Here is a 27,314-nt window from a genome sequence, read left to right on the forward strand (position 1 = left end):
AGAATGTATCATGAGGAGAAATGAGGTCAATTTAGTTCTTGCATCAGAAAACAAAATAAAATTTAAAAACAAACAACCTTTTGGTTAGATGAAATTTCCAATGCAAGTTTATTTTATTAAATTCCTGTCCAGTCTTCCCTCCCAAAGGAGCCCAGTTTATGTCCCCTCTGTCATGCTCTTGCAGTATCTCATGCTAATGTTTAATATTCCCTATGAAGCACAGTGGATAATACCAATTAAAAAGTTTTCATTATTCTTACTTGTGCTCCTTCTGTAATTGTCTCCCACAGAGGATGAACAGAGAGAAAAATCCATGTCCCACCACACAGTCCAGCAGCTGATTATAGAAAAAGAGCAAGCATTATCAGATCTGAACTCTGTGGAAAAATCACTGGCAGATCTCTTTAGAAGATATGAAAAAATGAAAGAGGTTCTGGAAGGATTTAGGAAGGTAAGTCACTGTGAATAAATACTTGTAGACTTGTGCCTCAGCCTGGAGGTCCACATGCAACTAAGATGTACAGATAGAGAGGTCTGTTGCACCCAGAGGCTTCTGTGTTCCTTTTAATTGACAGCCTGATTTTCATCCCTGTTTTGTGTGCAAATCACAATTCCTCCATGGAAATGACTGGAGGTGCACTTGAGGGTGAGGGGAAAGCGACTTGCCATTCGAAGCCGTGAAGTTTGATCACAAAAAATCCAGTAAAATAATTCTTGCCCTCCTATTAACTCTCCTTTTTCTTTTCACTTAAGAATGAAGAAGTATTAAAGAAATGCGCACAAGAGTACTTATCACGAGTAAAAAAAGAAGAGCAGCGATACCAAGCCCTCAAAATTCATGCAGAGGAAAAGCTGGACAGGTATTTTGGTAGTGGATGAGAGAAGCCCTGGTCTGTCAACCAAAAGCTTCTGTCTAATTCTCTAACCCGGTGGTGGGAATATCCAACCCATAGGCCAGTTTTGGCCTGACATTGATCCCAAATTGATCCACAAGGCCTCTTCCCCCCACCCCCCAAACCATCGTATGTGCTGCCGGGTGTGGGGCAGGTGGAGATGCAGCTAGATTGATTGTGCTGCTGAGTTCCCTGTGGGGAACTGGATCACACAGCCACCTGTGGCAGAAAGCAGGACTTGAAGCCACCACCCAACAGCTGGTAGGCAATGACTTCAAGCCTGCTGATCAGCAGCTCTTTGCAAGCCCTGCATGGTGGTTTGAAGTTCCGACCATCATCACCTGATGTCATTATGATGTCAACTGATTGGCAACCTTGCTCATCTGTCACAGTTGACTCATGAAGGGTAGAGGAGATAAGAATCTGGCCTGAACAGGTTCCCCTTCCCTGCTCTAGCCTCAGCTAATTTTCATATATTTGCCTCTTTTGTATTATTTATTCTGAAAGTCATGAGTGGAGGAGGTCCATATATATTGCTGAATCCCTGTGATTCCTGCTCTGTCTTCTGTTCCATCTTCAGCTTCTAAGGTTTCACTAGACATTGTCTCCATGATTAGAAGGACCATTTTCACAGCCAAAAAAATCCCTTTTTCAAATTGTGCAAACTCAGTTCTGCATTCAGTGGCAAGTTTTGTACTTGCATAGTATGATCACTGCATAACCACAGCTCTGTTTTATTATAAATTTCAGATTGACTCATGATTGTGTGTTATGAGTCACAACGATGCAAATTCCAGCCCCCTCCATTATAAACAATGTGTGTGAAATGTTGTCATGTTTAAGTAGCTCTCAAGTGTGACTTTTCCAAGGTCAAGCAGGTACATGGACCCACTAGTGTGCCTCCATGTGTCAGTGTTGAGAGTGTATACAAAAAGCAAGGCAAACCCTCCACGGCCTGCATTCTTAATGAGCTGTGTTTTCACAGAGCCAATGCTGAAATTGCACAAGTCCGTGGCAAGGCTCAACAAGAACAGGCAGCTTACCAAGCCAGTCTCCGTAAAGAGCAGCTGAAGGTGGATGCATTGGAAAGAACACTGGAACAAAAGGTACACTCCCTGTGAATTGTCTTATAAAGCTGCTGCTAGAGGGTGTATTGTGTTTTGTATCTGTGCATCCAGAGTCAGATGTGGTACTTGCTTGCCCAAACAAATTAAGAACAGGAGAATTCCGACTGAGTAACTCTTTCTGATGTCACAGTTCATGATCCAGTAGGTAATGTGTTTGTTGTCCAGCTTGAGTATTCTAACTGGAGCTGGGATTTGACCATTGTGAATTATGGGATGATGTATTCAACACAGAGACCTAGCTGGAACTCACAGTTCACCGGATCAAAGGGCACCATGTTAAGTTTATCACCATTGTCCGTGGAATCTCTTATGGGTCATTTGTACCGTGTAGGCTGGCATCACATAATACAAGAAGTCACCTTTGAATGTCAAGTTAATATATCTGGAAAAATTCTGCTTTCCTATTTTAAGTGATATGCCTATTACATGAACTGTATGTGGTGACCATAGCAATTGGATTGCATATATGGTATATAGATACAGTATGAAAAACAGCTATTTTTAAAACCTTTTTAAAAATCCAAATGGGCTCTGCATAGATCCCGTTATTTAGAGACAGAGCTGCATAAAATCAATCACTGGCTTTAAAACTGTAGAGTTCTCCCTTTGCAGGTACAAAAACTGATAAAGCTGCAGGCTGTGTTTTGAGCTTGACACCTTGAACAGACTTGCACCTTTAAGTAAAGATCCTGTCATAAAAGCATACCAAAAGCATGGATGAACCCAATTTACACTTGTTGGACCTAATTTGTTTTTTGTTTTTTTACAAGAAGCCCAAGATCCATCAACCAGAGCTAAATGCAAAAGATACATAGTTAGAATTAAATGTGCTTTGAGCACATTCTGACCCTAGACATTTGTTGACAAGACCAAAAGTGGAGCTCACAGTCCTTTCCCACAAAAGTCCACTCCTGGTTCACTTTCTTCATTTCCACAGCCTTATAAAAAGTGCCATTTTGCAGTTGCTAAACAATTGGGAGTCAGAAATCTTGCAGCAATCTTCTGCAGATCTTCCAGAGATCTACCTTTTGCCACTCCTGGCCTAAAGTCCCTTTGGAGGCATTGGTACAGCAGCAGCTGCTACTGTTTCAGTGTTGGAAAGGTTTCATATTGACATCATGACAAATGCATGGTGCCCTTCTTTCCATGCTGAGACTATGCTCCCAGTGCCATCATCAACTGGTGCAGTGACTACTCGAAACGTAAATACAGCTTGGCACTAACAGATGTTTCCTTGCTTTGTTGTGTGTTCTTTTTCAGAATAAAGAAATAGAAGAATTGACGAAGATTTGCGATGAACTGATTGCCAAAATGGGGAAAAGCTAACTTTTAACCAAAATCCTGGATTTCAACCTTGAGTGCAATATGACCATTGGCACACTGATGTCCACACATTGATGTGAACAGGATCTATTTTCACTTTTTTGTATGCACTACTGTATTTTTCTTTCTTAATAATGATTGATTTGATTGTATGCAGTACTAAGAAGACTATCAGATTCCTTGCTATTGTTTGCAATTTTTTCCGTAGAATAATTCATAGCAAGTTGATCTCAAAAAGTTCCTGTATCAGGGAGATTTGTCAGATTCTTTAATAAATTGCAGATGCTCATCCTAGCCTTTTCCCTTTGTACATGAGTTCCCATGTTGGATGTCCTTTTTTTTTTTTTGGATTTAATATAAATGTGTATTACTTGCATGGGGACTCTTGCCTTAAGGAATGTACATTTTATCTGCATTTGCTGATTTGTAAAATAAAAATAAAACTTGAAAAACGAAGGGGATTGTCCCATCAAGTCGTTATTATCAACGAATTTTCATTTCCAACTGGGTAATAGGTATGTCTTTATTCCACTACTTGTGTGTGTGCTTTAAATGGAATTCTAGATCCCTGATGGAGGGGGTACCCAGATATTTAACAAACAGCATGGCATCCAAGTCCTCTATACCTTCATGAGATGAGACTCATTTTTTTCTTTTTGTCCAAAAGAAGCAGCACTAATCCCCAGAGGCTAAGTAGTAAATATATTTAGGGGTTTAATCATTGATCTGGTGACTAGCACTGTTCATTGATCTTGCTTATCTTGCCTTTAAGACTTCTGCAGTGGCATTTTCACAGGTAACTTGAAACTTGCCAGAATTACCACCTGTGTATCTTTGATCTCATCACCACTTTGATTCACAAGTAAAGCTACCTTTGGTGTAAGGTCACCTCTATCCTCTGTGGGAAAGGATATAGCGGTGGGAGAACGAGAGAGAGCTTGGGCGTTGTAGTGGTTAAGAGCGGTGGACTCGTAATCTAGGGGACCGGGTTCGCTTCCCCGCTCCTCCAAATGCAGCTGCTGGGTGACCTTGGGCCAGTCACACTTCTCTGAAGTCTCTCAGCCCCACTCACCTCACAGAGTGTTTGTTATGGGGGAGGAAAGGAGAATGTTAGCCGCTTTGAGACTCCTTCGGGTAGTGATAAAGCGGGATATCAAATCCAAACTCTTCTTCTACTTATAGCCAATGAAATTGTCCTGTCACTGGCCCCTGCATCTTCACCAGAGGGTTGGAAGAACCCTCAAAACACATTTGGGGTAGGGCGTGGTTTGCAGGGAGAGAAAGTCCCAGTGTGCAGGCAGGGATGACTTCATTGGATACAAGCAGCTATGTGTATGTTAAGTGAGTGGGATTGTGTGTGGGTCTGGCCCCACAGAATAATGCAGCCCTCAATCTGAAAAAAGTCTTCCCCACTTCCAGTTTAATCTGAAAGACAAATCTCCACCTATCCATCCCTAAGTAATATGAAAACGGATATCAAATAGTTTACGTTCATGAGGTTTGCTTCTAATTAAATATAATTATAGACTTATTTGATGTTGTGGCAGATAAAACAGTTTCTTCTAGATGATGATTAAAATTTATTTCCTGAGAAAGTTGTAGAGAAGAATTACATCTGGTTTGAAGGACAACTGGGAAGAACTAGATAAGCAGCATTCTGCACACCTCTTTATCCTCGACATCATCCTCTATAGAGGATTAACTATGCTGAATAAGCATTAGAGCTTTAATGACAAACAGTTTGCTTTGTCTAATGATACATTTCTTGGCTCTCCATGATGAAGCCATTTGCCAGCTTGGTCCTCCTCAGTTTGCTTTTCACCATCCAAAGTAAGTCATTTTGCTCTATTTGTTCTCTCTGCTTTATGGTACCTGGCACATTTAGCATTTCTTCATGTCAGATGCATTATTTTGTTGGTTCCAGTGCTTTTCTTCTAGAAAAGAAAGGTGCCGGTAGATGTTACAGTAAGTGCACCACTTTTCACCAATGCTTTTCAACTAGAAAAAGGGTGCTGGTACTGCATATTCTTGAGTACCCCCAGAAAAAAGCACTAATTGCTTCCATGAATGGGGGTTTGCTAATACTAGGGAATACTTTTTGCATAGCTTTCTGATGCAATAGTTACAGTAATGGCCAGCTCTTTGATGTATATTTAATTGGTTCCTGCTAGAACATCTTTGGGAATGAATCAATTTTTAGTTAGGTTGCTTAAGTTATCTTCCAAATGCATATGGCTGATTAACATCCTATATCCTTTTAAATGTGCTTGTGGGAGCAGGCAGTTATTGTTTTGTTTTGTTTTGTTCTTGTTTAAGTTTTTATTGCATATTTTATGCTGTGAACAGCTCTGAGATCTTCAGATGAAGTACAGTTTACAAATTTAATAAATGAAAAATAAATAAATATCAGCATTAAATTTTCACAGGGTTGTTCCTGTTGCTGATCTGCTACAACAGATAAACAACCCCCTCCTCTGAGTGAAGCTTGGAAACCATTCATGTTGAAAATGTGTCTCTTTAGATGCTGAATATTTAGTTTTTAAATCATCATTCAGATTTGCAGACACGAGCAAGGGAAAGCAGTACAGTACCTTGCTGAAACTGAAATTTACAGGATTTGGAATTCGTAATTTCTCTTCTTTTCCTGGTTGGCATTATAATGTGAATAGTAAAAGTTGCATGCTACCGTTTCAAAGTTTCTTGCAAGATCTCACTTTTATTAGGAGGCAAAGTAGACATCACACTTTTCAAATATGTTAACTCTGTTAAGTGTGGGGTAAATAGAAACAAGCCCAAGATGTTTGTGAATTGATCTGCCTCTTCTCACGAATTAAAACCCAATACAATGACTTCTTACTAGATTCTCCATTATTCTTTGGCAATGTTTGTGTGAAATATAAGTCAACTTGCCCTTTTTATTTGAAGATGATTTTCCATAGTTCTTTGCATATAAGGCCTTCATCTGTTTTTAATTGATGACAGGCGAAGCACTGCAATGCTATACGTGTGTAGGTACAAGTGATGAAGAATGTAACAGACAAGGTACTGAGCAATGTCCAGGGAATTCTGATGCCTGCGCAATCATAAGAGGACAGTCAAGTAAGTGGTTGTATAATGGTCATAATCAAAACTATTTCTGGTTAATTTCAAGCAATGGAAACTTCTGAGAATTTTGCCAGCCAGAAGGGGGGGGTGGAGGCCATAACACAGAGCAGAATCCATTTGCATTTTATCTTTAACATTATTGATAAATTACATTTCGGTCCACTTTTGTCCTGAACTTTCAAATATCCATAAATACAGCATTTAAAATCCATAATTCTGAAGGGCCATTTAATCCAGATAATTTAAATTTATGGGAATGTTGTCTGTATTGTGTTCTTTTCCCTTGTTAAATACTGTACTCTCAATTACTCAGTAACTGAGTAAATTTCATGCCATCAGAAGTCTAACTAGATTTTCTACTATAAGGAGACAAAAGATAAATGTGCTATTGTTGAAGGTCTGTATTTCCTGTGGGTTTTAGCAGGTATTGCATAGATGATAATATAGCAAGTTACTTGAGATGTTAACTAATTTACCTGAAGATTAATATAGCAAGTTACTTTGATGTTAACTAATTAATTTGAAGATATCAATCAATATTGACAAGATACCAAGATATAGTATGAAAGCATAGAATATTTCCAAGAGTCTCAGTAATAGTTGAAATAATCACAAGCACATTTCAGAAGCTTCCTAAGGAACTGGAGCTAGCCTTTCAATAAACATCTTGCCCAAATGATGTCCCTCTCCGCTGTTCCAATGGAGAAGAGGAGATGCCTTCAGTAGCTTTCCACACCCAAAGTTAAGGAAGTTCAGATGGGGGAACTTAAAACTGTAGTTTCTGTCTAATATACCTTTAAACTCATGAACTTGGCTAGTAATATCTCTCTTTAAAAGGTCCTTGATAAACACTTCAACAATTGAGTTATTTTGCTTCAGGTTATGACAAATTTAGATAAGTATTCACTTTATTTTCATGTTTCTTTCCTGATTATACCAACCTTTTGAACTTTTGGAACATTCATTTATTGTCTCTTGAATTTACTCTTAAAGTTCAATTTCCCACTTACATGTCAGCATTTCCTAAACAATGAGTTTCCACAGACAAGACACTTGATTTTAGGCAAGGTTTGAGTTCTCTATCTGATCCATCTTCTCTGAAACCCGAAAAACATTTCCATCACATGTTCATCATATCATATTAGCAAGCAGTATAAACAATACCAACAATACAACCAAGGTTGCTTTCTCTTAAGCTCCTTAAAGTTCTCTCTTTCCTCTTCTGGAGATGTAACTAAAGCAGGTGAACTAGTATTTTGTCATTGTCACCCTTTCTCAATATTTCTATGAGATAAAAGGCAGCAATGAAGCAAAGATTAATAATGAACTATTTAGGCTTCAAGCCTAGAGTAGGAACAAGCAGAAACTTGGGATTAGAACATCAGTCTATGTTTTTCTAACATCCACAACCATTTTTCTGGATGGCAACTAAATAAAGGGAAGTCTTGAATCTTCTAATAGGCATGTAAATTTGTAGCTACACTTCTCGACTGACAAATAAAATAAAATGCGTTTTATAAAGCCAAATCAATGTAATATTGTTCCTTAAAATGGCAGTGCTTTCACCTAGGATAAGCAGTTTGAAGATGTGAGCCTAGATGTTCCGATTCAAGCTAATAAGATAAAGAAGCAGTTAAGCATGGATGGTGTAATATGTTCTGGATTTGTTTCTGAATCTATTCTAGGTGGCATTATGAAGTCGTGTTCGTATAGGTCATTCTGTGAGCGAGCGCGGAGGGAAGGTTCAAGGGCGCCTGGAGTGAGTGTCCACTGCTGCTATTCAAATAATTGCAATGCCAAAGGCCTGGGCTCAAAACATATTCCCTCCTCCGGCTACTTCTCATTACTTCTTTCTGCTCTCTTGTGGCACTTCTTTTTTTAACCCGGAATGGAATTTGAACAGGAACAGAAGATGGAAAGGAAGCTATTCAACCAGAGCTACAATACTGTATTTGAAGGATTGATATCAGGAAACCCAAATGAGCACTCCTATGACCATAGGACATTACATTAAAAAAAATATCAGTGGCAGTTAAAGATGTTGGTTGGAGCAGAGGGCACAGAAAAGCAGACATAAACCCTGAAACAGTTTGGTCTCAATCCTATGTATTTTCAGTCATTGAGTATTTCAAGGCTATTGTTTTAACCAGATGTGTTTCAACCATATTGTTGGTTTTAATATGATTCTATATTGGGATAATGCGAGAGCAGGTTTGGGGAGACCAGCAAATGGCATTGTACCTATGATGCTAAGTAACATAAATTTGTAATATTAAGCAGAAGCAGCACAGGATTCGCACAGGATTAATCATGGTTAATGTGACAGTTTTATGTTTTTAATCATGAAGGTGAACCACTTTGGGAAAGCTTGCCCTGAAATGTAATAGATAATCTAGTTAGAAGAGTTAGTTCTGTCCATAAGAAAAACCCATGAGCTGAATCAATGTGTAAACTGGGCTGGGCTGATAAGCCCAATCTTTTACCAACAATATGTGCACCATCATTCCCCCCTCCTCGTTGTTAATTCAGCATGTGAGTATTTCTCATGAACTGGGCTTTATTTGACAATTAATCCCACAAACAAGCAAAACATAGCTGCCAGCAGCAGCCTTGTAATGATGTATGTGAAGCTTTCCAATCTGACAATGGTAAAGAGCCTCTGTGAGACCAGCAATGTCACGAAATTACTTATGGAACAATAGAGCTTAGCAATCCTCCTCCAGGAACTCTTTCTCAAGGAACTCTCCTAACAGGAACTCTTTGTGATGAATGGTTTAGTGGAGAAGAAATAAACAAAATGATTTGAAAATATACCTAAAGCCTGATTTTATAGAGTTAGTTGAGTAGCTTTGGTACCATTCTGCATATTTCACAGCCGACTGTTGGAAAATCAAGTCCTTAAAATGGCCTTGTGGCATTGGATGGATATTACGAAAACATGATGGGCAAAGGGAGTACAGCTTTATCTAGGATGATCCCTAGGGTAGAAACTGCAAATCCAGATTAAGCAATGACACAGTTTCTGGTCACTAGGCTTCTTAGGTTGCATTCCTATACCTACCTACCTGGGAGTAAGTCTTATTAAATCCAATAGGACTTGCTTCTGAGTAGACATTAAGAACATAAGAAGAGCCTGTTGAATCAGGCCAATGGCCCATTAGTCCAGCCTCCTGTTCTCACAGCAATCAACCAGATGCCTGACTCAAGCACAAGATCACTCTCCCCTCCCTAATAGGGAAGATCTAGCTCTATGTATAGAGTTGTGCTTGTGAACAGACCTACCAGTTACCTTGTGTGCCCCTATGATTAGCCCACAGCTATTTATTAAAGCTTTTGATCGTTGACTCCTTTTGACATGGTTTCATTGTGTTGTGTGCATTGGCCGCCATGCTTCCCTTTGGGTAGAGTTCTACATAAAGGCACATCTGTACTGAAGCGTTAACTTTATGCCTATGTATATTATTGTTTATGGTGGAAATAAATGTGTTCTCTGAATAGAAATGAAATGTAGCTGTACAGTTTCTGACCTGAGAATGCTAATAATTGCATGGCTTCTGCTACCTAAAGTACTCCTAAATCAAACTGCCCTGGAGGCCTAACCCTCCTAGTGTATTTTCTAATTTTATTTACACAAACATTTATAGACCACACACAGATATAAGCTATCAAGCTAAGGTACAACAGAATATACAGTTCAACAGAACATAAAATACTCATTAAAATAACAGACTCATCTTTTAAAAGTTTAATCAACTGAGGAGGCCTGTCAGCCTAAGAGATGCCTGGAAATTTTAGGATGCTTGCCGAATCTCTGACAGAAGAGTATCAGAGTTGTTTGGCTAAGAAAGATCCCAACCTCCACCACCCAACCTCAGATTCTTAGAAGGTGCCCTTTCCAGTGCAAAAGGAAGGAACCTTCTAGAGGAAGGTGATATTCTGTTGCCTCAGGTAAGCCTCCACAGTACAAAGCAAAATTCCTGTAAAAATTGGCTGTCTTGGGCCACTCAGATAGCAGTCATTGGTCAATGTAAGAGGTTGCTGGGAACAGAAGCCGGTTCGACTAGAGCTGGTACTCCAATGTGACAAACTTGTTCCAACAAAGGTCAGAGCTAGAAAGGACTGAATTCTCTCTGTAAGAAGTGCCCCATGCTCTGAAACAGGTACTCTGGCAAGTAGGACTATGAGACTGTAGTCCCTAGGGCAGACATCTAAGGAGGCTTGGTTGGCTGCTTGGATGCACATGCTTGCTGGGTCTAGAATTTAAGTTTGGAGATGCCACACTGTCCTGAACCCCTGGTCCACCTGGCAGCAAGTCAGTATATCAAGTCCCCAGTTCAAGGTCAATCCGCATGCCCAAAGTCCTGCAGATATCCTGGTGCATCCAAGCTGAGTTCCATCAACATGGACAGTTGAGTAGACCCAGCACCTCAGCTCTGCTGCCCTTTTGTACTTTGCATGCTGATTGCAGCATCTGGGCTTCATGAGACCTGTGATCATCACCTGTTCTGAGCCTACTCCAGCTGAGGAATCACACACCTTGCCTGCCTCAGCCTCCTGGAGTGCCCTGCCCGCTGCTCCCTACACCTCAGAGCCCACCATGTTCATGGAGACAGGAGCACCTCTTGCTCTGGTGATGGGTCCTATTGTTCTGGTTCCTGTGCACTGACCCCCCACCCCCTCCATCATCCCATGAGTACTTCCTACATCAACTCCTCCTTCCCCAATCTCCAGCTTGCCCAGTCCCAGTCCTGGCTACACCGTTCGCTGGGATCGTCTTCCTCCTCCCCTGCCAGTTCATGACAACATACGTCCCTCTGAAAGGTATTTCTTTGCAGACACTTTCCCCTAGTTTTGATCCAGAAATGAAGATATCCTAGGGCCATATTGTGATGCCACAGTCGTAATGAGATGACATAACAGTGTTCTGTATGTATGCAGACATCACCACTTGTTGCTGCTTTTGAGGGCCTGAAGTCATGCTTTTTCTGGGAGAAAGGTGGAAGGGATATGGGAAGGAAATTATAAGCCTTCTTTCAGCAGCCCGTAATCATCTCTCACTGAGTCTTGACAGGAATCCAGAGCAGCATTCCTGAACATGGCTACAAAAATGACTCGCTACAAGCGTCTCCATGGGAAAACCCGACATTCCCTGGAATTGCTTCAGCTAACTTCTTTTGTTCCTGAAACACCTGCTTTAGATAATAAAGAACACCTGTAAGTAGTGGCTAACGTTTTGAGAGATTTATCTGAAGTGCTTTTCTTCTGGGGGTCCTCAAAGGTATGTGGTACTGGCACCTTTTCTAGAAGAAAAGCACTGGTTAAAAGTGTGGCGTTTACTGTAAAAACATCATGGTGAGTACTGGCACCTATTTTTTTCTAGAGGAAAAGCACTACATATTTATAATGGGTGGTACTACTGAATGGTGAAGAGAAAGAGCTAAAGAGACCTCTTTTGCTTCTAGATTCCAGAACGTGTGATGCATTCTAGAAGGGATGGGCTGTGTTCTAAAAGGAAGTGGGGCAACAGCATGTCATTGGCTACTGCTGTTTACTCAGATTACAATTATTTTATTTTACTAGATTTATTAGTCACTAGTTAGCATGGTCTCCAATTGTCATTTAAAAACAAAACAAAAAGATTACACCAATAAAAATTCATATAAAACATTAACATTCTCATACAAACACCTATAATTCATGCCTACAGAAAACAATGCTACCATTGCCATAAAAGCCAAAGGAAGTTTGGGCAGCCCACCAGGAGTTACCCCTACCAAAAACTAAGATAAACTGCAAGTCAGGAAAAGAAAAGGAAGAGAAATGGTGACTTAGTTTTTTTTCTATATGCACATGAAAGAAAAGAATCAGACTCCTCCTTGAAAAAGGGACACTGTGACATTAGGAACATTTTAGTTTTGTCTTTGTCCTCTTCCTGAATGCATACAAAATTGATGCTGTCTTTTTCACCTCCAGTTACCTGCTCTCAGCTCCCTATGTGTCTCTGGGAGGACTCTCACCAAATGAGAAGGAGATAGCTAAGGTAGGTGTGTGGGTGTTTATGATAGCTTTGGATGACTAAGACTTCGAGAGCAGAACAGAGCTGCTGGCTAGCCAATCTAAGCTACTGGTTTACAGGTCTGTGTATTGTAAAATCTATGGACTTTGGCTTACAGCTATAACGAAACAACACAGATAATCATAGTCTCGCTAGAGTATACTACAGACAATACTTGGGGCTCATCATCACCTCCCAGGTTCTTTGCCAAGACATTTTGCTGCATGAGGCAGAGTGGCAAATGGTGCCACGTCCTTCTTCCAAGTCACAGCGCAGAGCCAGCCAAGTTATTATGATATTTAAGGCAGAGAATCCCACAATGTTCTCTGCCCCCGGTTCCATTTCCACCAGTATCATAGCATCTCTTCCTCTCCTATGTTCATTTGAGATTTTCCTGACATGCCTTTGGCCTCCTCCACTGCTTCCTTCAGGTTCCTGTTTCTTAATCCACGGTCTTCTTCCCACTTGTCACTGTGTGACTGTGCTTCTCATCTTTCCTTCCACCCAGCTGCTTACAGCCTCTGCTGATCTGAAGTCCTCTGTAAAGTTTGACCTGGTCAAATTGGTCTTTCAGTTCCTCTCACACCGGCTGTCGTGTGGGGTAATCATATTTTATACACGACCTTTCACCTTTAGAAATGAGAATGTTTATTAACATTCTGCAACTTCACATAAAAGTCATTCCATTGGTGGGCTGACGTAAACACAGACTGCATATGGGAGATACAGTGCTAACCTTTGAGGAGATGCCAGGTTAAAATTTCCGGAGAAAACCCCCAATTGATAGCCATTTCAGCTGACTGATCAAAATCTGGCAGTTTGAGGAGTGCATTGCATGGTGAGTTATTTTGGTTTTTTGGTGGGGGGAGACGTTGAAATGGCAACACCACAAGGACAATAAATTATGCTGCAGCAGATAAAAAGATGGACTGAAGACAGGTTTGTGATACTTCTTGTCCCTACCCCAAATTTTCATCAAAAATCCATGTAGAACTTCACCAGCTCAATGGTGGGTGGATGAGGTATTTGGGGGCCTTCTTGGTTTGATTTTAAAAGAAAGAAAGAGACCAATATAATATTAATTCTACAAAGCAGAGGTGTGCCTGTTGATATCACCTGGGAAATTGTACAAGTCCCATTGAAACTCTATTAGCTCCCTTCAAAACTCTTCCACTCTCAGGGAGAATTCTCAAATTGCTTTGGGCAATATTTTGGTGTTCAGATTTAGATGAAAGGTGTACTTTTTAAAATGATCACTTACTGAAGTATAGGCAGCAGCTTGATTTGATACCTCTTTCAGCTGTGTGGGCTCTCAGCCTGGATACTACTAGTAATTCATCTCATTCTTCCTATTCCTCTAATGTATCTACTCCTTCAAGCCCAAATGAAGGTGATTATAGTGGTACCTTGGGTTACAAACACCTCAGGTTACAAACACATTGGGTTACAGACTCCACTAACCCGGAAATAGTACCTCGGGTTTTACCTCAGGATGAGAACAGAAATTGCATGGTGGCGGTACGGTGGCTGCGGGAGGCCCCATTAGCTGAAGTGGTACCTCAGGTTAAGAATGGTTTCAAGTTAAGAACAGACCTCTGGAATGAATTTAGTTTGTGACCAGAGGTACCACTGTATTTTCTTGACAGTTTGCCTAGGGAGAAAAGAATGTATAGCCTTATAGCATAATTATAGCCTTACAGACCAACAGGACACAAGGGCAACATACACACTCACACCATTGAGCTATTTCTTCACATTATACCTTTTATGAGGCATGGGGAAATTATTACTGCATTTGGATCCCACCCTTTCTCCAAGGAGCTCAAGATGGCATTCATAGTTTTCCCTTTCCTCATTTAATCCCCACAACAACTCTGTGAGGCAGGTTAGGCTAAGAGGCAGCGACCGGCTCAAGCTGAGCTTCAGGTATAAGTGGGGATTTGAACCCTGGTCTCCTGGGTTCTAGTCTAACACTCTAACCACTACACCACAGACATTCATGTCTTTGTTTAAGGTTGCAGGACCTTTGAAAAATCGTTCTTTCCGCAAGCAAGCCGGGCTCACCAATCGCTGGCAATTTGCATTCAGCCCAAGTTGTGACCTCCTGGGAATTTCACAAGCGAATAAGGCCACCCGGGTTGGTCTCAATGAGACCTTGATGAGAATGATATCAGGTATGGTCATAACTGAGAACATTGACTAACTGTTTGATTGGAAACCCTCTCTTTCTGCTTCTGCTGGGTGACTGTGAAAGCTTTTGAGCTTCTTGGTAAGGTTGAAAATAGGGCACTGCTGCCCATAGAAAAGTAAAGGTAATTCCACAGTGTGTCAGTTTCTAGAATCAAGACTGTTTTAAATTTACCTGTATTCTACTTGTCTGTAGCATTAATCTCTTGAGCGGTCTGATTGGAATTAGCACTTCCAAACTCTTCCACTAGAGAGCGATTATGCATCTGTAAGAACTTGACTGAACAAGCCCTGTATCTTTAAGTATACAAGTGTAAAGAGAAGCATGTTTTATTATTTTGTTAATCATCTCTCTCTCTTTCTTTCTTTCTTAATTGATATACATTGAAGTCTACTGTTTTTGAAAATTTTTATGCATTGACATACCCAGACAGACACATATTCTGTATGTATGGGTGTACACATAAATTATATGTATTTGGGTTCAGATTTTGACATCTTATTCCCAGGTCCATTTTGGATTGGGCCCAAATTCTCTGTAATTTGCAGAAATATGAAATTCCACTATTGCTGCTATGACATTCTCTGGAGTCTGAAGCCTTCTTTGCTTCCTGTCTCTAGACTGGATGGCATTCTCCATAATTCTTTGCATGCTATTGCAGCTCTCACTAGAACATCCCATCCCTGCAGTTGCATTCCTTGGAAGCCTCTCTGTCATCACCCTAATTTGTGTGAAATGTGGAGCAGGCAGGGAGGCCCTGGGAGTCTCATCTACTCAGGACACAGTTCCTGGTCCAGAACAAATACCAGGGACTGGGATTAGAGGGAAGGTTCCACCTAATGCGATAGACAGGTCATGTTGAAGAAACTAGACAGGAAAGACTCAAAGGCTGAGTACACACCAAACCTTTATTCACATTCAAAATGCGTTGTCCCTCCAAATAATAATAATAATAATAATAATAATAATAATAATAATAATAATAATACAGTGGTACCTTGGGTTACATACGCTTCAGGTTACATACACTTCAGGTTACAGACTCCGCTAACCCAGAAATAGTACCTCAGGTTAAGAACTTGGCTTCAGGATGAGAACAGAAATCGTGCTTCGGCGGTGCGGCGGCAGCGGGAGGCCCCATTAGCTAAAGTGGACCTCCAGGTTAACAACAGCTTCAGGTTAAGAACGGACCTCCGGAACAAATTAAGTACATAACCAGAAGTACCACTGTAATAATAATTTATTTTTTATACCCCGCCCAACTGGCTGGGTTTCCCTACCCACTCTGGGTGGCTCCCAACAAAATATTAAGAACACAATAAAACATCAAATATTAAAAACTTTCCTAAACAGGGCTGCCCTCAGCTGTCTTCTAAAAGTCAGATAGTCGTTTATTTCCTTGACATCTGATAATGACACCATGTGATTGGCAAGTCACTGCCCCTGCCCACCTGTCCGATTTGGCTCAATCAATACTAATAAAAAGTCCCTGGAACCAAAAAGATTCCCCACCCCTTTTATAAAGCATTGCCTATCTATTCAGGATCACATCTCATCGAGTGCCAACTTCATCCCTAAGTGCTTTTGCGTGGCTATAATGTGCTCGTGAACTACGATAATGCCTCTTGCTTGCCTGGATGAAAAGGTGGGTGGTGGGTGGGTGTATCTAGACATCACTGACCTTTTTGTGTGTGGAATGTAGCTTACTGCACAAAAGTAAGTCATAACTGTTGCTCCACCTCAACTTGCAACCACTTTTTGTATCTGGTCCTGCCCCTGAGTGGCATGTGGCCTTTGTCAAGTTCCTGGTGTGGGAGTGCAGCCCTTGAGCTGAAAGAGATTCCCTTCCTCTGATGTGCACTTACATGTTAGATTGCTCTAGGATTTCTAAAGATGGAAATGTCAAATATAGAAATATTATATATCTTACTATATAATAAAATTGTAAGGAGCTCGTCGGACACGTGAGCTGAACCTGGATGACAGAAGAGCAGGCAGGCGGCCCAGGCAGGCAGGTAGGCCCTTCCAACTCAACAATCCTACAATAGATTCCTAAACTCCAAGCATATCAAGCAGTTGCTGTACCTTTCCTTTTGTATTTCGTGAAATTTTTGTATTAATGGGTGACATCTTATGATATTTGCTTGCCTGCAGAAATCCACTTGTGCAACAGGACTTCCCATTTTTCTTCTTCGCCCAACCCCAGCCCTACATCTTGTTCCCAAGGGTCTCCCAATTCTGCAAAGCAGATTTTGGGGAGTTCTGCAGGGGGAGTAGAATAAGAAGTCTCATCATTCAATTTGTACTAAACTGGACTCCACCCTGTTTATATAAATATGTGTTAACCATGTTTTGTCAAACTATTTCAGGATGGTATACAAAAGTGTGAATTAAAATACATACATACAACATATAGACACAGTTTTAAACCAGCAAATAACTATGATAAAAGCCAAAACCCAAACGACAGAAGACAAAACTAGAAGAAACACAAATAATCTTCGATGTGAAAACACTAGAATGCCTGGGCAATAGGAAGGGAGGTCTCTACCTGGTGCTATAATATGAACCATTTGATACTTGCTTTCCATGGGCAAAAATACATAGCATTTTTGTTTTGTTTTGTTTTGTTTCTTTAATCCTCCAGCTGACACCCCCATGTCTGTGAGTGCAGAACGAGAGGACCGAAAGGAAAATGGAGACTTTCAGAATGCATATGATTTGAAGCATTTGCCAAGCACTCCAAAGCACAAGCATAGATCCAGGTAACTGCCAAATGCCCCTGACATATTGAAACTTGGTAAACGGCCTTCAAAGTGGAATTTCCCCATTCTGTCAACCACCTGCATCTCTGCTGTAAACAAAGAAATGGTGTGCATGCATGCATGTGTTCTGGAACTTCCCCACCCCTCCACAGGCCCAACAGACACCATCTGCCCTGTGGGAAGGAAGAGAAAAGAGAGGAAGACCGACAGAGGCAGCACCAGGGGCTGCTCCATTCAACTTTTCCCTTTCCCACTAGTCAGGGTCATGTGCCTTCTGTGGGACTGGTTGTTTTGTTTTGTTTTGTGAGCGTATGAGTCTTGGTGTAGCTGTTGAGTTTCATCAATGTCGTTGGCTGCTTTGAGGACTCAAGTTTAAAAGCAGAATATAAAGCTACTAAATAAATAAATGTCCTGTCCCACCCCCCGATACAACAGCATCAGCAAGAGCCAATGAAGTCTCATCAAGGGTGTGCCCCAGTGGGAGCACTGATTTGGCTCTGCTGATCAGCCAACTTCTCAATTATCTCCCTCTTCTCCCCACAAGAAAGTGGCAGTGACTCAACTGCCAGGGGGCTGTTTGTAGTGCCTCCCTCTGCTACCTCATCCAGTACATTTCAACTTACAGCAGCGGTAGCCCAAGTGGTGCCCTTCAGATGTTGTGGACTACAATTCCCATCAGCCCCAGCCAGCATGGCCAATGGTCAGGGAAAGTGGGAGCTGTTGTCCGCAACATCTGGAAGGCGTACCAACATCTGGAAGCCTTTTTCAGCGGAAAGAAAACATTATTCCTTTCAAATTTACTGAAACATGTCGATTAGATGGCATTTTGTAACCACAGATGCAACCATTTGATATGCATGAAAACGGAACAATTCTAAGTGACTTAAATCTTGGCTTCTTGTTTCTCTTTCTCCGTTGAGGGTTTCATCCCTGCACAGAACTCCAAATGAGAGCCTGTTTTCTTACACGCAAAAGATCACAGAAGGCATGGAGGCAGGTGGGTAGCACTGCTTGAGGCCCACAGGCTGCTAGAAGTGGCCTGTCGTCTCCACAGAAGCAGCTCTAGTTTCACCAATTTGTCTCTCTCTCCCCGCCCTCAGATGTAACCCTGGAGTGCTTGGGCTTCCAATGGGAACTTCATCGCATGTACTTCTTCAAATCTCAGGTCCTCTCACAACTTCTTGCTGCGGCTGTTCAGAAATACGACTTACAAATAACAGAAAGCAAGCCCCAAGTTGAAAAAGGTACTGGAAGCCATTCCAGAGATGTGTTTCTTCAGCCATTCGATCGATTGAGCCAGACATATAAGTCACATCTTTGTGTGTGTGTGTGTGTGTGTGTGTGTGTGTGTGTGTGTGTGTGTTTAAAATATTTTTAGGCTGCTTTTCTGGGCACATGCCTGTCCAAAGTGGCTTCCAATGAAAAACAACAAACGATAAAAAGACCATGACGACAAAATTTAAAACTGAAAACTGCCACTCAGCAGCACTCCCCCTCCCTTTTTTTGTTAGAAAAACTGAGGTGGAAAGAACATAATTAGGCTTATTGTGCCTTTCATGACATAAATCCCATACTAGTCTTCCTTCATTTCTCATGCTTTTGGCAGAAACCAGATGTTATAAGCAGCGTCTCTTGAATAGTCGCAAAAGCAAAGAACTCCTCAAACAGAAGAAAACGATGCCTAGAGTCACAATTGCATTGGAGGTTAATGATCCAGATGTCACTCGATTTGGTAATCTGTTTTTACTTTCGATATGGACACTAGCTACAGATAAAAACAATATAAGTTGGCCATTTTGGGTACGTGTTAAGATTTTGCCCTGAAAGGCTATGTGAGGGGCTGAGGAAATAGGTGAGGAGTCTTATTAGGGCACCTGCACTGCCAGGAGTGGCTCAAGATGCCTTTTGCTGACTGAGAAGAAGGACAAGATGGCGCCCTGCTCCTTCCCACATTGGCTCTACTGAAAGCTTGAAGATTGGTGACAGAACAACATCCTCCACCACACTGAAAAGTAGCAGGCTACTTTAGGAGGTGGGGAAGGTCACAGCTCTGTGGTCCAACAGAGGGGAAAGGACAGAGGGCTCACAAGAAATGGCTGGCCACTTCTGCCAATACTTAAACTTGTTTGGTATTACACTGCTGTTTACAGTTATATACACTGAACAGCTTGCCTGTTATAGGGAGAGGGGGCAGGCCCACAGGTAATGCTAAGTCCATAGCACAGTATTGCCATTTCACTGTATGGGAATTCAGATCAGGGGACAAGAGGGAACCATTGCCCTGCACTTTTAAGGCTTGATGAATTTACTGATGTCTTTATTTGCATCTCCTTTTGATGTGAATGAAGCCTTTGCTGTTGCGCTCAAGAATTTATACAACTCTGAACTCGAAGTGAATGAAGAAGATGTTCTGGGAGTCCTGGCTACTGCAGAGGTATTACAGTTCCCTAGCCTGTTCCAGAAGTAAGTAGACATTGGCGCACCATCCTGTCATTGGCTTTAGATGTGGGGACTGGATTGTATAACAGTACAAAACACTGGCCTCCCTCCCTCATGACTTGGTTCTGTGAAATGTCGGTTTTTGTCAAGCATCTGGTGTTGTGCATCTGGAAGTCATGTACAAAGAAACATTTGCGCAGCTCAGCTGTAGGTCTGCCTACCAACTATTCACATAGACAGTTGCTGCTCTGCGGAGCATTGTGGCACTAGCTACATTGCACAAATAAATCAGTCGAGCAGGACCTCTGGCCATTATTAGTGACTCTGGTGATGTAACAGTGTTTTGCACCTCTCTGTAGCCCAAGTTCAAAGCCAACGTTATAGCATTTCTTCTTGGCAGAATTTCCTGTGTCTCTTGGCACAACCATCCTAAATTAGGCATTATTAGAGTGAGAGAATGGTAGAAAAATGTCCTCCTGTCACCCGGCAAAAGCACATGTTGACGCCCTTAGCCTGCCAAGAGATGTGGAATGAATCATCTGGGTTGTTGTTTTACTGGAAGAGTCGCCTATATTTTTAAAACTGCCTTTAAAAAAAGAGTTCTGACTGAGCTTGACATGCAAGTCTTGGCAAAGACCATTTTATCTCAGTAGCTGATGAAATCAACATATTTTTAGGACACAGTCATATTTCTTTTTCATACCCATATAGACATATCCACATAATTTGAGCATAGAATTTGAGCATAGAATTTTCTTACAATACCCAAACGCATAGCAGACAGGCAAACAACTTTCCAAAATGCTTAGCAGAGTAGCTGGAAGTAAGGAGTGTTGCCTAGGAATCACAAGATCATATACTGAATTTCACAGAATGATTTTTAATTTTGCTTCATTTTTCGTGTGTTTTTATTTATTTGCAAGTCATATTGGTACCAACCCTCAGTTTGTTTTAAATATAGGTCACATCCATTTTGGCCTTCTGGGGACAAACATTGCTCTTCATCAACGGCTTTGCCATATAAATAATTAAATTGTTTGGTGATTGGCCATATAAATATTTGTTTTAAGATGGTCCTTTCCTACTGCACTACTGTTGGAAAAGATGCTGCTGTTTGAACTGGGTTGGGTTGGGGGCGCAGAATCTAGGTGTGGTAGCAGTGATATTACTGAAGCTTTGCCCAGGAGATTGGTGAATTGCTCTCCTGCTTCTTTTTCTCGATTTCTTATGCTCACAACTCTCATTAATAGCCTTTTCTCTCTTCCTGCCCCCCAAGGTGTGTGCAGGTTATGAGAAGAAGCATTTGCCCAGCCAGTGTCTGCAGCTATTATTCCGCAGGCTGCAAGGTGAGCTGTAAACCTGATGGATTTGCATTTAGCTGAGACTGGTGAATGTTCATGGACCCTCCTGTTGCTGACATTTGCACCTCTGCCATTTTCTAGAGCCCTCTGTGCATGCTTGGCTTTTCTCTGTATCAACTGGGCTTCTGTTTTCTTGATCTTATTCCCTCACCCTCTGATTGCCTCTTGTGGGGGCGGTGTCCAAACAACTTCTTCTATGCATGCATTGAACACATGAATGGAGGTTTGATAGGACACTATCTGCCACACCCATTCGCTTTGACCTCTGACCATGCCCACTGAGAGCCCCATGTTCAGTGTTTATGTAAAAGGAGGCTACATGTTTGCATTGACTGTGTAGCCACTGGGGACACAATCTCTCTCTCCTCCCTCCCAGGTGCGTGGGCTGTGGGTGTCTGAACACCCCTTTGGCGGCGCAGGAAGGAAGTTCTTAAAGAAATATGGCCTGTCTCCAAGACAGAAGGTGATAACCTTCTGCAGAACAGTGACAGAGGAACATAAGCGGGTTTGCCATTGAGTGCAGACTCAGCAGGAAAATAAGAATTTAGGATGAGACTGCTGGATCAGGCCAAAGCTCATGCAATCCAGCAATCTGTTCTCCTCACAGTGGTCATCCAGATGCCCAGGGAAACCTTGAGATTTCAAGCAAATAGCATTGCCCCTGACAGCAGCAAATCTGGACAATATGTGACTTAATCGTATTCACACTATACATTTTAGGTGTCCAATATTTTTTGTACTTTTAGTTTCAATCTGCATATGATGTCTCCATTTCCAGTTTCCACCACAAGATGGTCCCAGAGTTCAGAATTTCTTTGACACTTTTCTCCCCTCCCTTGAAATCAGTATCAGCAGCCCACCTTGATCACCGAATGTGAAAGATGGATAGAGGTGAACCTTGTCGCACAGCTTGGCTCTCAGATTCACCTGCGGCAGCTGCCCCTGGAACTACTGCAGAAAGTGATCAGATCTTCAAGGTCAGAGGGACGTGCAATACTTTGTTCTATAAAAGGATGTTTTGTGATGAAGGCTTAATAAACAGGTCTTTGAAGGGTTCTGCTGTCTAGGAAGCTACAGGAAGTGGGATCACAAGTCAATTGGGTTCTTTTCATTGATGAAAATGGAGAGCAGGAGTTCTGAAGAGGGCAAATGGATACAATGCTTTCATAGCACATCAGTATATATCGGGAATATATATGGACCTGACAATATATATTCTGCAGCACTGCCTTCTGCCAGATATTATATTCATCATAGGCATGAGTGTTGTGGGGCTTTATGTAATACTATTCATATATTTATAACCCTCCTCCCTTTCAGATAAAAAAAACATTATGTGGCTTTCACGTTAAAATAATATAATAATATGCACACATTACAACAAAAGTTATAAAACAGCAGATAAAGCAGCATAAAACTCCCCCCCCCAAAAAAAAATAAATTCCAGGAGAAATCAAAAGGTCCCCATTCAGCAGTGAAAATATAGCAGCCCGTTTATAAAACTGAACCTCCCTGGATAGGCCATTTGATAGGCTAAGTGCCACTGTGAATAAGCCTCTTGGCTCTGGATGAGGAATTTGAACTCCCAGTTCTGGAACTCCCATCCAATAGCTTTAATAGATAAAACAGGTTGGGACATAGGCAAGGCACAGGTTACAAGGTGCAGCAGGTACATAAGAGGTATAAGCATGTGGATAAGTGCTCCCTGCACCTTCCTTTTGAAGAGTGGGGCAGGCACAACTCATAGTGCAACAAGTGGTTGTCATCTTGGGACTAGGCAAGTAAATGGGCACTCATTTGAGCAGGCTGGGTCTGCAAGGTTTGTTCATGTTGGTGTTGGCGTCTCTCTTATCTCTGGATGGTGGTGCTGGCACTGGCTGGGCCTCCAGTTTACTCTCAGTCACCTCCACAGAAAGGGGAGGAAAGGGTTAAACCTCCCATCCACATAAATAGCTGCTGATAGATATAATTGCTTAATATTTTTGACTGTCCACCATCCAGTCATTTCTTAAGAGGTCTATAAACAGTCATTCACCTACTCCACCCAAGTAATAAGTTGGAAAGGTCCAGGTGCTAAGCTATGTGCTGTGAACGGCTGTTCGCTTTTCAGAATTGCAGATTTGGTGGATGCTATTTCGTCATTCATTTTGGTAAGCAGGAAGGATCAGGTGCAACCTTTGTTTGGAGAAGGAACTTTTAATACAGAGGGAATATGCCCATCAGATGAAGGCTATTGACTCTTGTGAGCAAAGGATTTAGTAGACATGACGGTTGGTTTTCTTTGGATTCTGCCACTCCACAAGTTGTTTTTAAAATGAAACCTAATATTGACATGACCAGAAGTTCTCTGTTTTATGGCCACTGTAATTGCTCTCTTATGAAAACCACTGTCCTAGCGGATGTGTTATGAAGCAGCAACCTAATTCTGGGGAAAGTCTTACTTAACTTGAGCAAAACAGATTGTTTTTACGCCTATGACATGTCACACTGGGAATTTACGTCTGTGACATGTCACATTGGGAGTAAGAGCCTGCCATGTGAATTAGATTTTCTGTGTGTGACCTAGCTTTGCTAGGGCGTTAAAGGTTTCTCACGTGGATTCAGCAGGTTTCCTCTGATTTGCAGACTGATTTCAGGTATCATTTGAATCTGCTTTAGATCTTTGGCTCACCTCTGTCCACTGTCTAGTCCTTGCTGGCAGGGGCTGCCCAGTGCAAGGTTTTTTCCCTAATGCTCATTGATGCACTGAAGGAGGCACAATTTTCACCGATAGGAGAAGTGGTGTGGGGGAGGCTTAAATACCTTGTCTTCGCATGTTGCATTCCTGAGAACAATTGTCCCTCTTCACCTTGTTTTTGTTTTTTTAAGCACACAATATGATTGCTAATCACATAATTATTAAGGCCCAGAGATTTCGTCAGAAATGGCAATGGGGGCTTTTTGCATTCAAAGCAGGTGATCTACCACAGAGCTTCTGAAATGAAGGATGTGCATTTGTCAACTACATTTGACAATGTTTCAGATGTGGCAACACTGTGCCTGCCCTTGTTCTATTCTAGTGATGGAGGTCTGGAACTAGATAGGAGTCAAACAGTGCATATTAGCAAATACGCCCCCCCCAAAAAATAAGATGTAGGGTCAGCAAAGAACGCTTGATCATCATGAGAATTGAGTTGCAGTGAGCACAGATGCCAGTTCCTGTGCTGTTCTACAGGGAAGGCTATCACAGCAACATAGGAACTCAATAAGAACGTAGTTGCCTCATACTAAGTCAAACCATTATCCAGCGCAGTATTGTCTACAATGATTGGCAGCAACTCCCAAGGGTTTCAAAGAGGGAGCTTCTCCCAGCACAACCTGGAGATTCTGGGGTCCTGGGACCTTTTGCCCGCAGTATAGATGTACATCCACTAGGGATGGAGGAGGAATTCAGTACACATTTAAAGTCAAATCTATCAAATGTAATAATAATAATAATAATAATATTATACCCCACTCATCTGGCTGGGTTTCCCCAGCCACTCTGGGTGGCTCCCAATATAATAATCATAACAACAATAATATTGCGACAAAGCATCAAACATTTAAAACTTCCCTAAACAGGGCTGCCTTCAGGTGTCTTCTAAAAGTCTTCTAAAATTTGCACTTTCCAGAACAATACGTGAACAGGTACCTACATGCACTTATTCAAATTTCATGAAGTTCTCCAAGCAAACAATGATTACAAAAATGCATATATCAGTGGGAAAGTGTGTGTGGAAATGAAGATATGAGTGAAAATACATACAAAAATGCAGTCTGTTAGGGAGGATTGCTTTCAAAAGATGTATACATTACTCAAAACTGCGTATTAAAATGTGTTTATTAGGAGAAATTCACACTAAGATGCTGGCGAATTTTCAAGAGGGTTTTTTTAAGGCAAATTGCTGCAAAATGTGGAACAATGATGACAAATGAGTAACAGAGAGAACCAGAACTGACAGACCTTTCCAGCCCTAGATCCCCCTAGATCCCACGGTCAAGGCCATTCTCCTAGTTCCCACTTGATCACACAGCTATGGGGACATTAAATGTCTGTGGTTGGGCATTGGAGAAGATCTGTTCCTTGTTCCTGAAGGTAATCAAAATCAGATATCTGAGAGCTGTGCTATATCAAAACTGAGAGTTGATGAAGGGGTGAGAAATAAATTATTGCTGCTTTCCCACCACCATCCATTTTAGATTCTTGCTTCCGCTAAAACACTTGGTGGCTCCCAGGGGCAGCTATAAGCTCCTTGTTTTGCAGATTTATTTATAGTGTTTGGACAGAATGTCTGCTTTTTGCAAAGATCCCTTTCCCAATGACTTTTAAAGACTGCCTGCTTTTACTTCCAAAATGTTGCTGAAAGCTAGACACATTTTCCATGCTTCTTGTCTTTAAATAGACTCTTGTCTTATCTGAGCAGTTCATTAACTTTGCCCTTCTCGGAAAGCAATTAGCTTCCTCCCACAAAAGTTTTTAAGAGCTGTCCTTAAGTTTCCTCGCTGCCATGTGACTTTCTCAAAAGCTTCTGTCTACTTAAGTAAGATTCTGCTGAACATCTTCTAACCCATAATCTGTAGATGGATGAAGCCAGGAAAATGGGGTTTCACTATGTTTCACTATGGGGTTTCACTATGTCAAAAACCAAGTAGTTTGCAAGTCAGAGGTCCAAACTGAATAGGCTGAACATCAGGTAGGCCACTGGAGGGGTAAAGGAAACACTGGCCTAAAATACAAGGAGGTCAGGAACACAGGAACACCCAAGAAAGCAGGTGCATCATTGCATGAAACAGGAATAAACCAATAGCAGAAGTTCAGGAAACCCAAAGGGCCTGAGAAAAAACAGTGCCTCTGCAGTGACAGTGACAGTGACAGTGACAGGACACACACTGTCTTTGTTTCAGACGATATCTCATTCTGCAAGGGCACCTTTAATATTAATATTGTACTGATGTTTCACAATTTAACTTTGAATGTAGCCAAGGTTTGCTTGGGACTTTTGACTTTGCTACATCTTGTCCCGGCCCCAACAGAAATCTGAAATGTACCCATGAAAAACTGAGCATTTGTGTCTTTCAATACTACTGAAATGGTTGTTTTTGCCATTTTGGGGACTTGTAACTTACATGTCATGTCAAGTGTTCTGTGTGGAACTGCAGTTAAAAAATATGCCTGATGACATGCTGATCAATGCGCTAAAGTAAATTAAACTAACTTGAAGCGGTTGTATCCAGTTCTTAAAAATAAGCAAAACAGGAAAATATGGTCATCTGAGGAAAATAACTTAAACTTACACTTAATATCTACACTTAAAAATAATGATGTAACTATTTGTTTAGACAAATACAGACACCATACAAACTGGTAGTTCATAAAGATTTTGTTTTGCCTTGCAGGTTATTTACTTTCAATGAATTTCATCTCCTGCGAACTGCACTATGCTGGGTCTTCCTACAACAGAACCCCAAAATTCAGATAATTCCATCTTACGATACTGTCCTCACATATTTTAGCAGGTAATTAAATGTATTTTTTAAAATCCCTACTCTACACACTTGTTCATATCAACTGTACATATTTTAAAATTTCTATAAAGTCTAAAAGCAAAATCACTCACGGAGCAGAAAGTCTTCAGCAGCAGACACTGTCCTCCAATATGGTAAAGAAACAGCATTAAACACACACACGTATGAGGGGATAAACTCCAAAATATAAAAATACAACTAGAGAGTTTGAGGGCCCCGCTCAACAGTCAGTATTTTGTAGGAGGGATTCAAGCATCTACCAGAAGTTTAGGTTTGCATAATTAGGCTGTGTAGGTACTAATCTGTTTGTGGCACGGAAGTGTAGTTTTTCTCAATCTGGAATCATTTATGCTCAAGCTCATCATGCTGCTTGCATTCTAGATTAATTCTAAATGCTGCCATCCACAAGGGTTGGTGTGTTTTTTGGGATACGTATATAAAAATCCTCCCCTTGGTGAGATTATCCACCTTCCCATCACTGAGCATACCTCAGGTGAATGAAGAAGGAAGC

General features: G+C 41.3%; 2 protein-coding genes across 14 annotated transcripts in view; both read left to right on the forward strand.

The window, feature by feature from the left end:
• TACC2 (transforming acidic coiled-coil containing protein 2) overlaps nucleotides 1-3,799 on the forward strand; it is a 153,379-nt gene extending 149,580 nt beyond the window's left edge. For all 13 annotated transcript variants that reach the window (XM_081912584.1, XM_081912578.1, XM_081912583.1 and 10 more), the window contains 4 exons: nucleotides 291-451; nucleotides 754-860; nucleotides 1,879-1,999; nucleotides 3,281-3,799. In XM_081912584.1, the coding sequence (XP_081768710.1) occupies nucleotides 291-451; nucleotides 754-860; nucleotides 1,879-1,999; nucleotides 3,281-3,346 (455 nt within the window). In that variant the 3' untranslated portion in view covers nucleotides 3,347-3,799. The remainder of the gene's footprint in view (nucleotides 1-290; nucleotides 452-753; nucleotides 861-1,878; nucleotides 2,000-3,280) is intronic.
• A 7,570-nt stretch (nucleotides 3,800-11,369) lies between these two features.
• Nucleotides 11,370-27,314, forward strand: part of BTBD16 (BTB domain containing 16) — a 28,140-nt gene continuing 12,195 nt past the window's right edge. Inside the window, exons 1-11 of the mRNA XM_081912735.1 lie at nucleotides 11,370-11,662; nucleotides 12,422-12,488; nucleotides 14,518-14,677; nucleotides 17,339-17,456; nucleotides 18,377-18,453; nucleotides 18,557-18,700; nucleotides 19,063-19,188; nucleotides 19,805-19,919; nucleotides 21,172-21,241; nucleotides 22,103-22,233; nucleotides 26,675-26,794. Coding sequence (XP_081768861.1) covers nucleotides 11,544-11,662; nucleotides 12,422-12,488; nucleotides 14,518-14,677; nucleotides 17,339-17,456; nucleotides 18,377-18,453; nucleotides 18,557-18,700; nucleotides 19,063-19,188; nucleotides 19,805-19,919; nucleotides 21,172-21,241; nucleotides 22,103-22,233; nucleotides 26,675-26,794 — 1,247 coding nt within the window. The 5' untranslated portion in view covers nucleotides 11,370-11,543. The remainder of the gene's footprint in view (nucleotides 11,663-12,421; nucleotides 12,489-14,517; nucleotides 14,678-17,338; nucleotides 17,457-18,376; nucleotides 18,454-18,556; nucleotides 18,701-19,062; nucleotides 19,189-19,804; nucleotides 19,920-21,171; nucleotides 21,242-22,102; nucleotides 22,234-26,674; nucleotides 26,795-27,314) is intronic.

Source organism: Podarcis melisellensis (assembly GCF_964234715.1).
Source record: "Podarcis melisellensis genome assembly, chromosome: 5".
Taxonomy (NCBI): Eukaryota; Metazoa; Chordata; class Lepidosauria; order Squamata; family Lacertidae; genus Podarcis; species Podarcis melisellensis.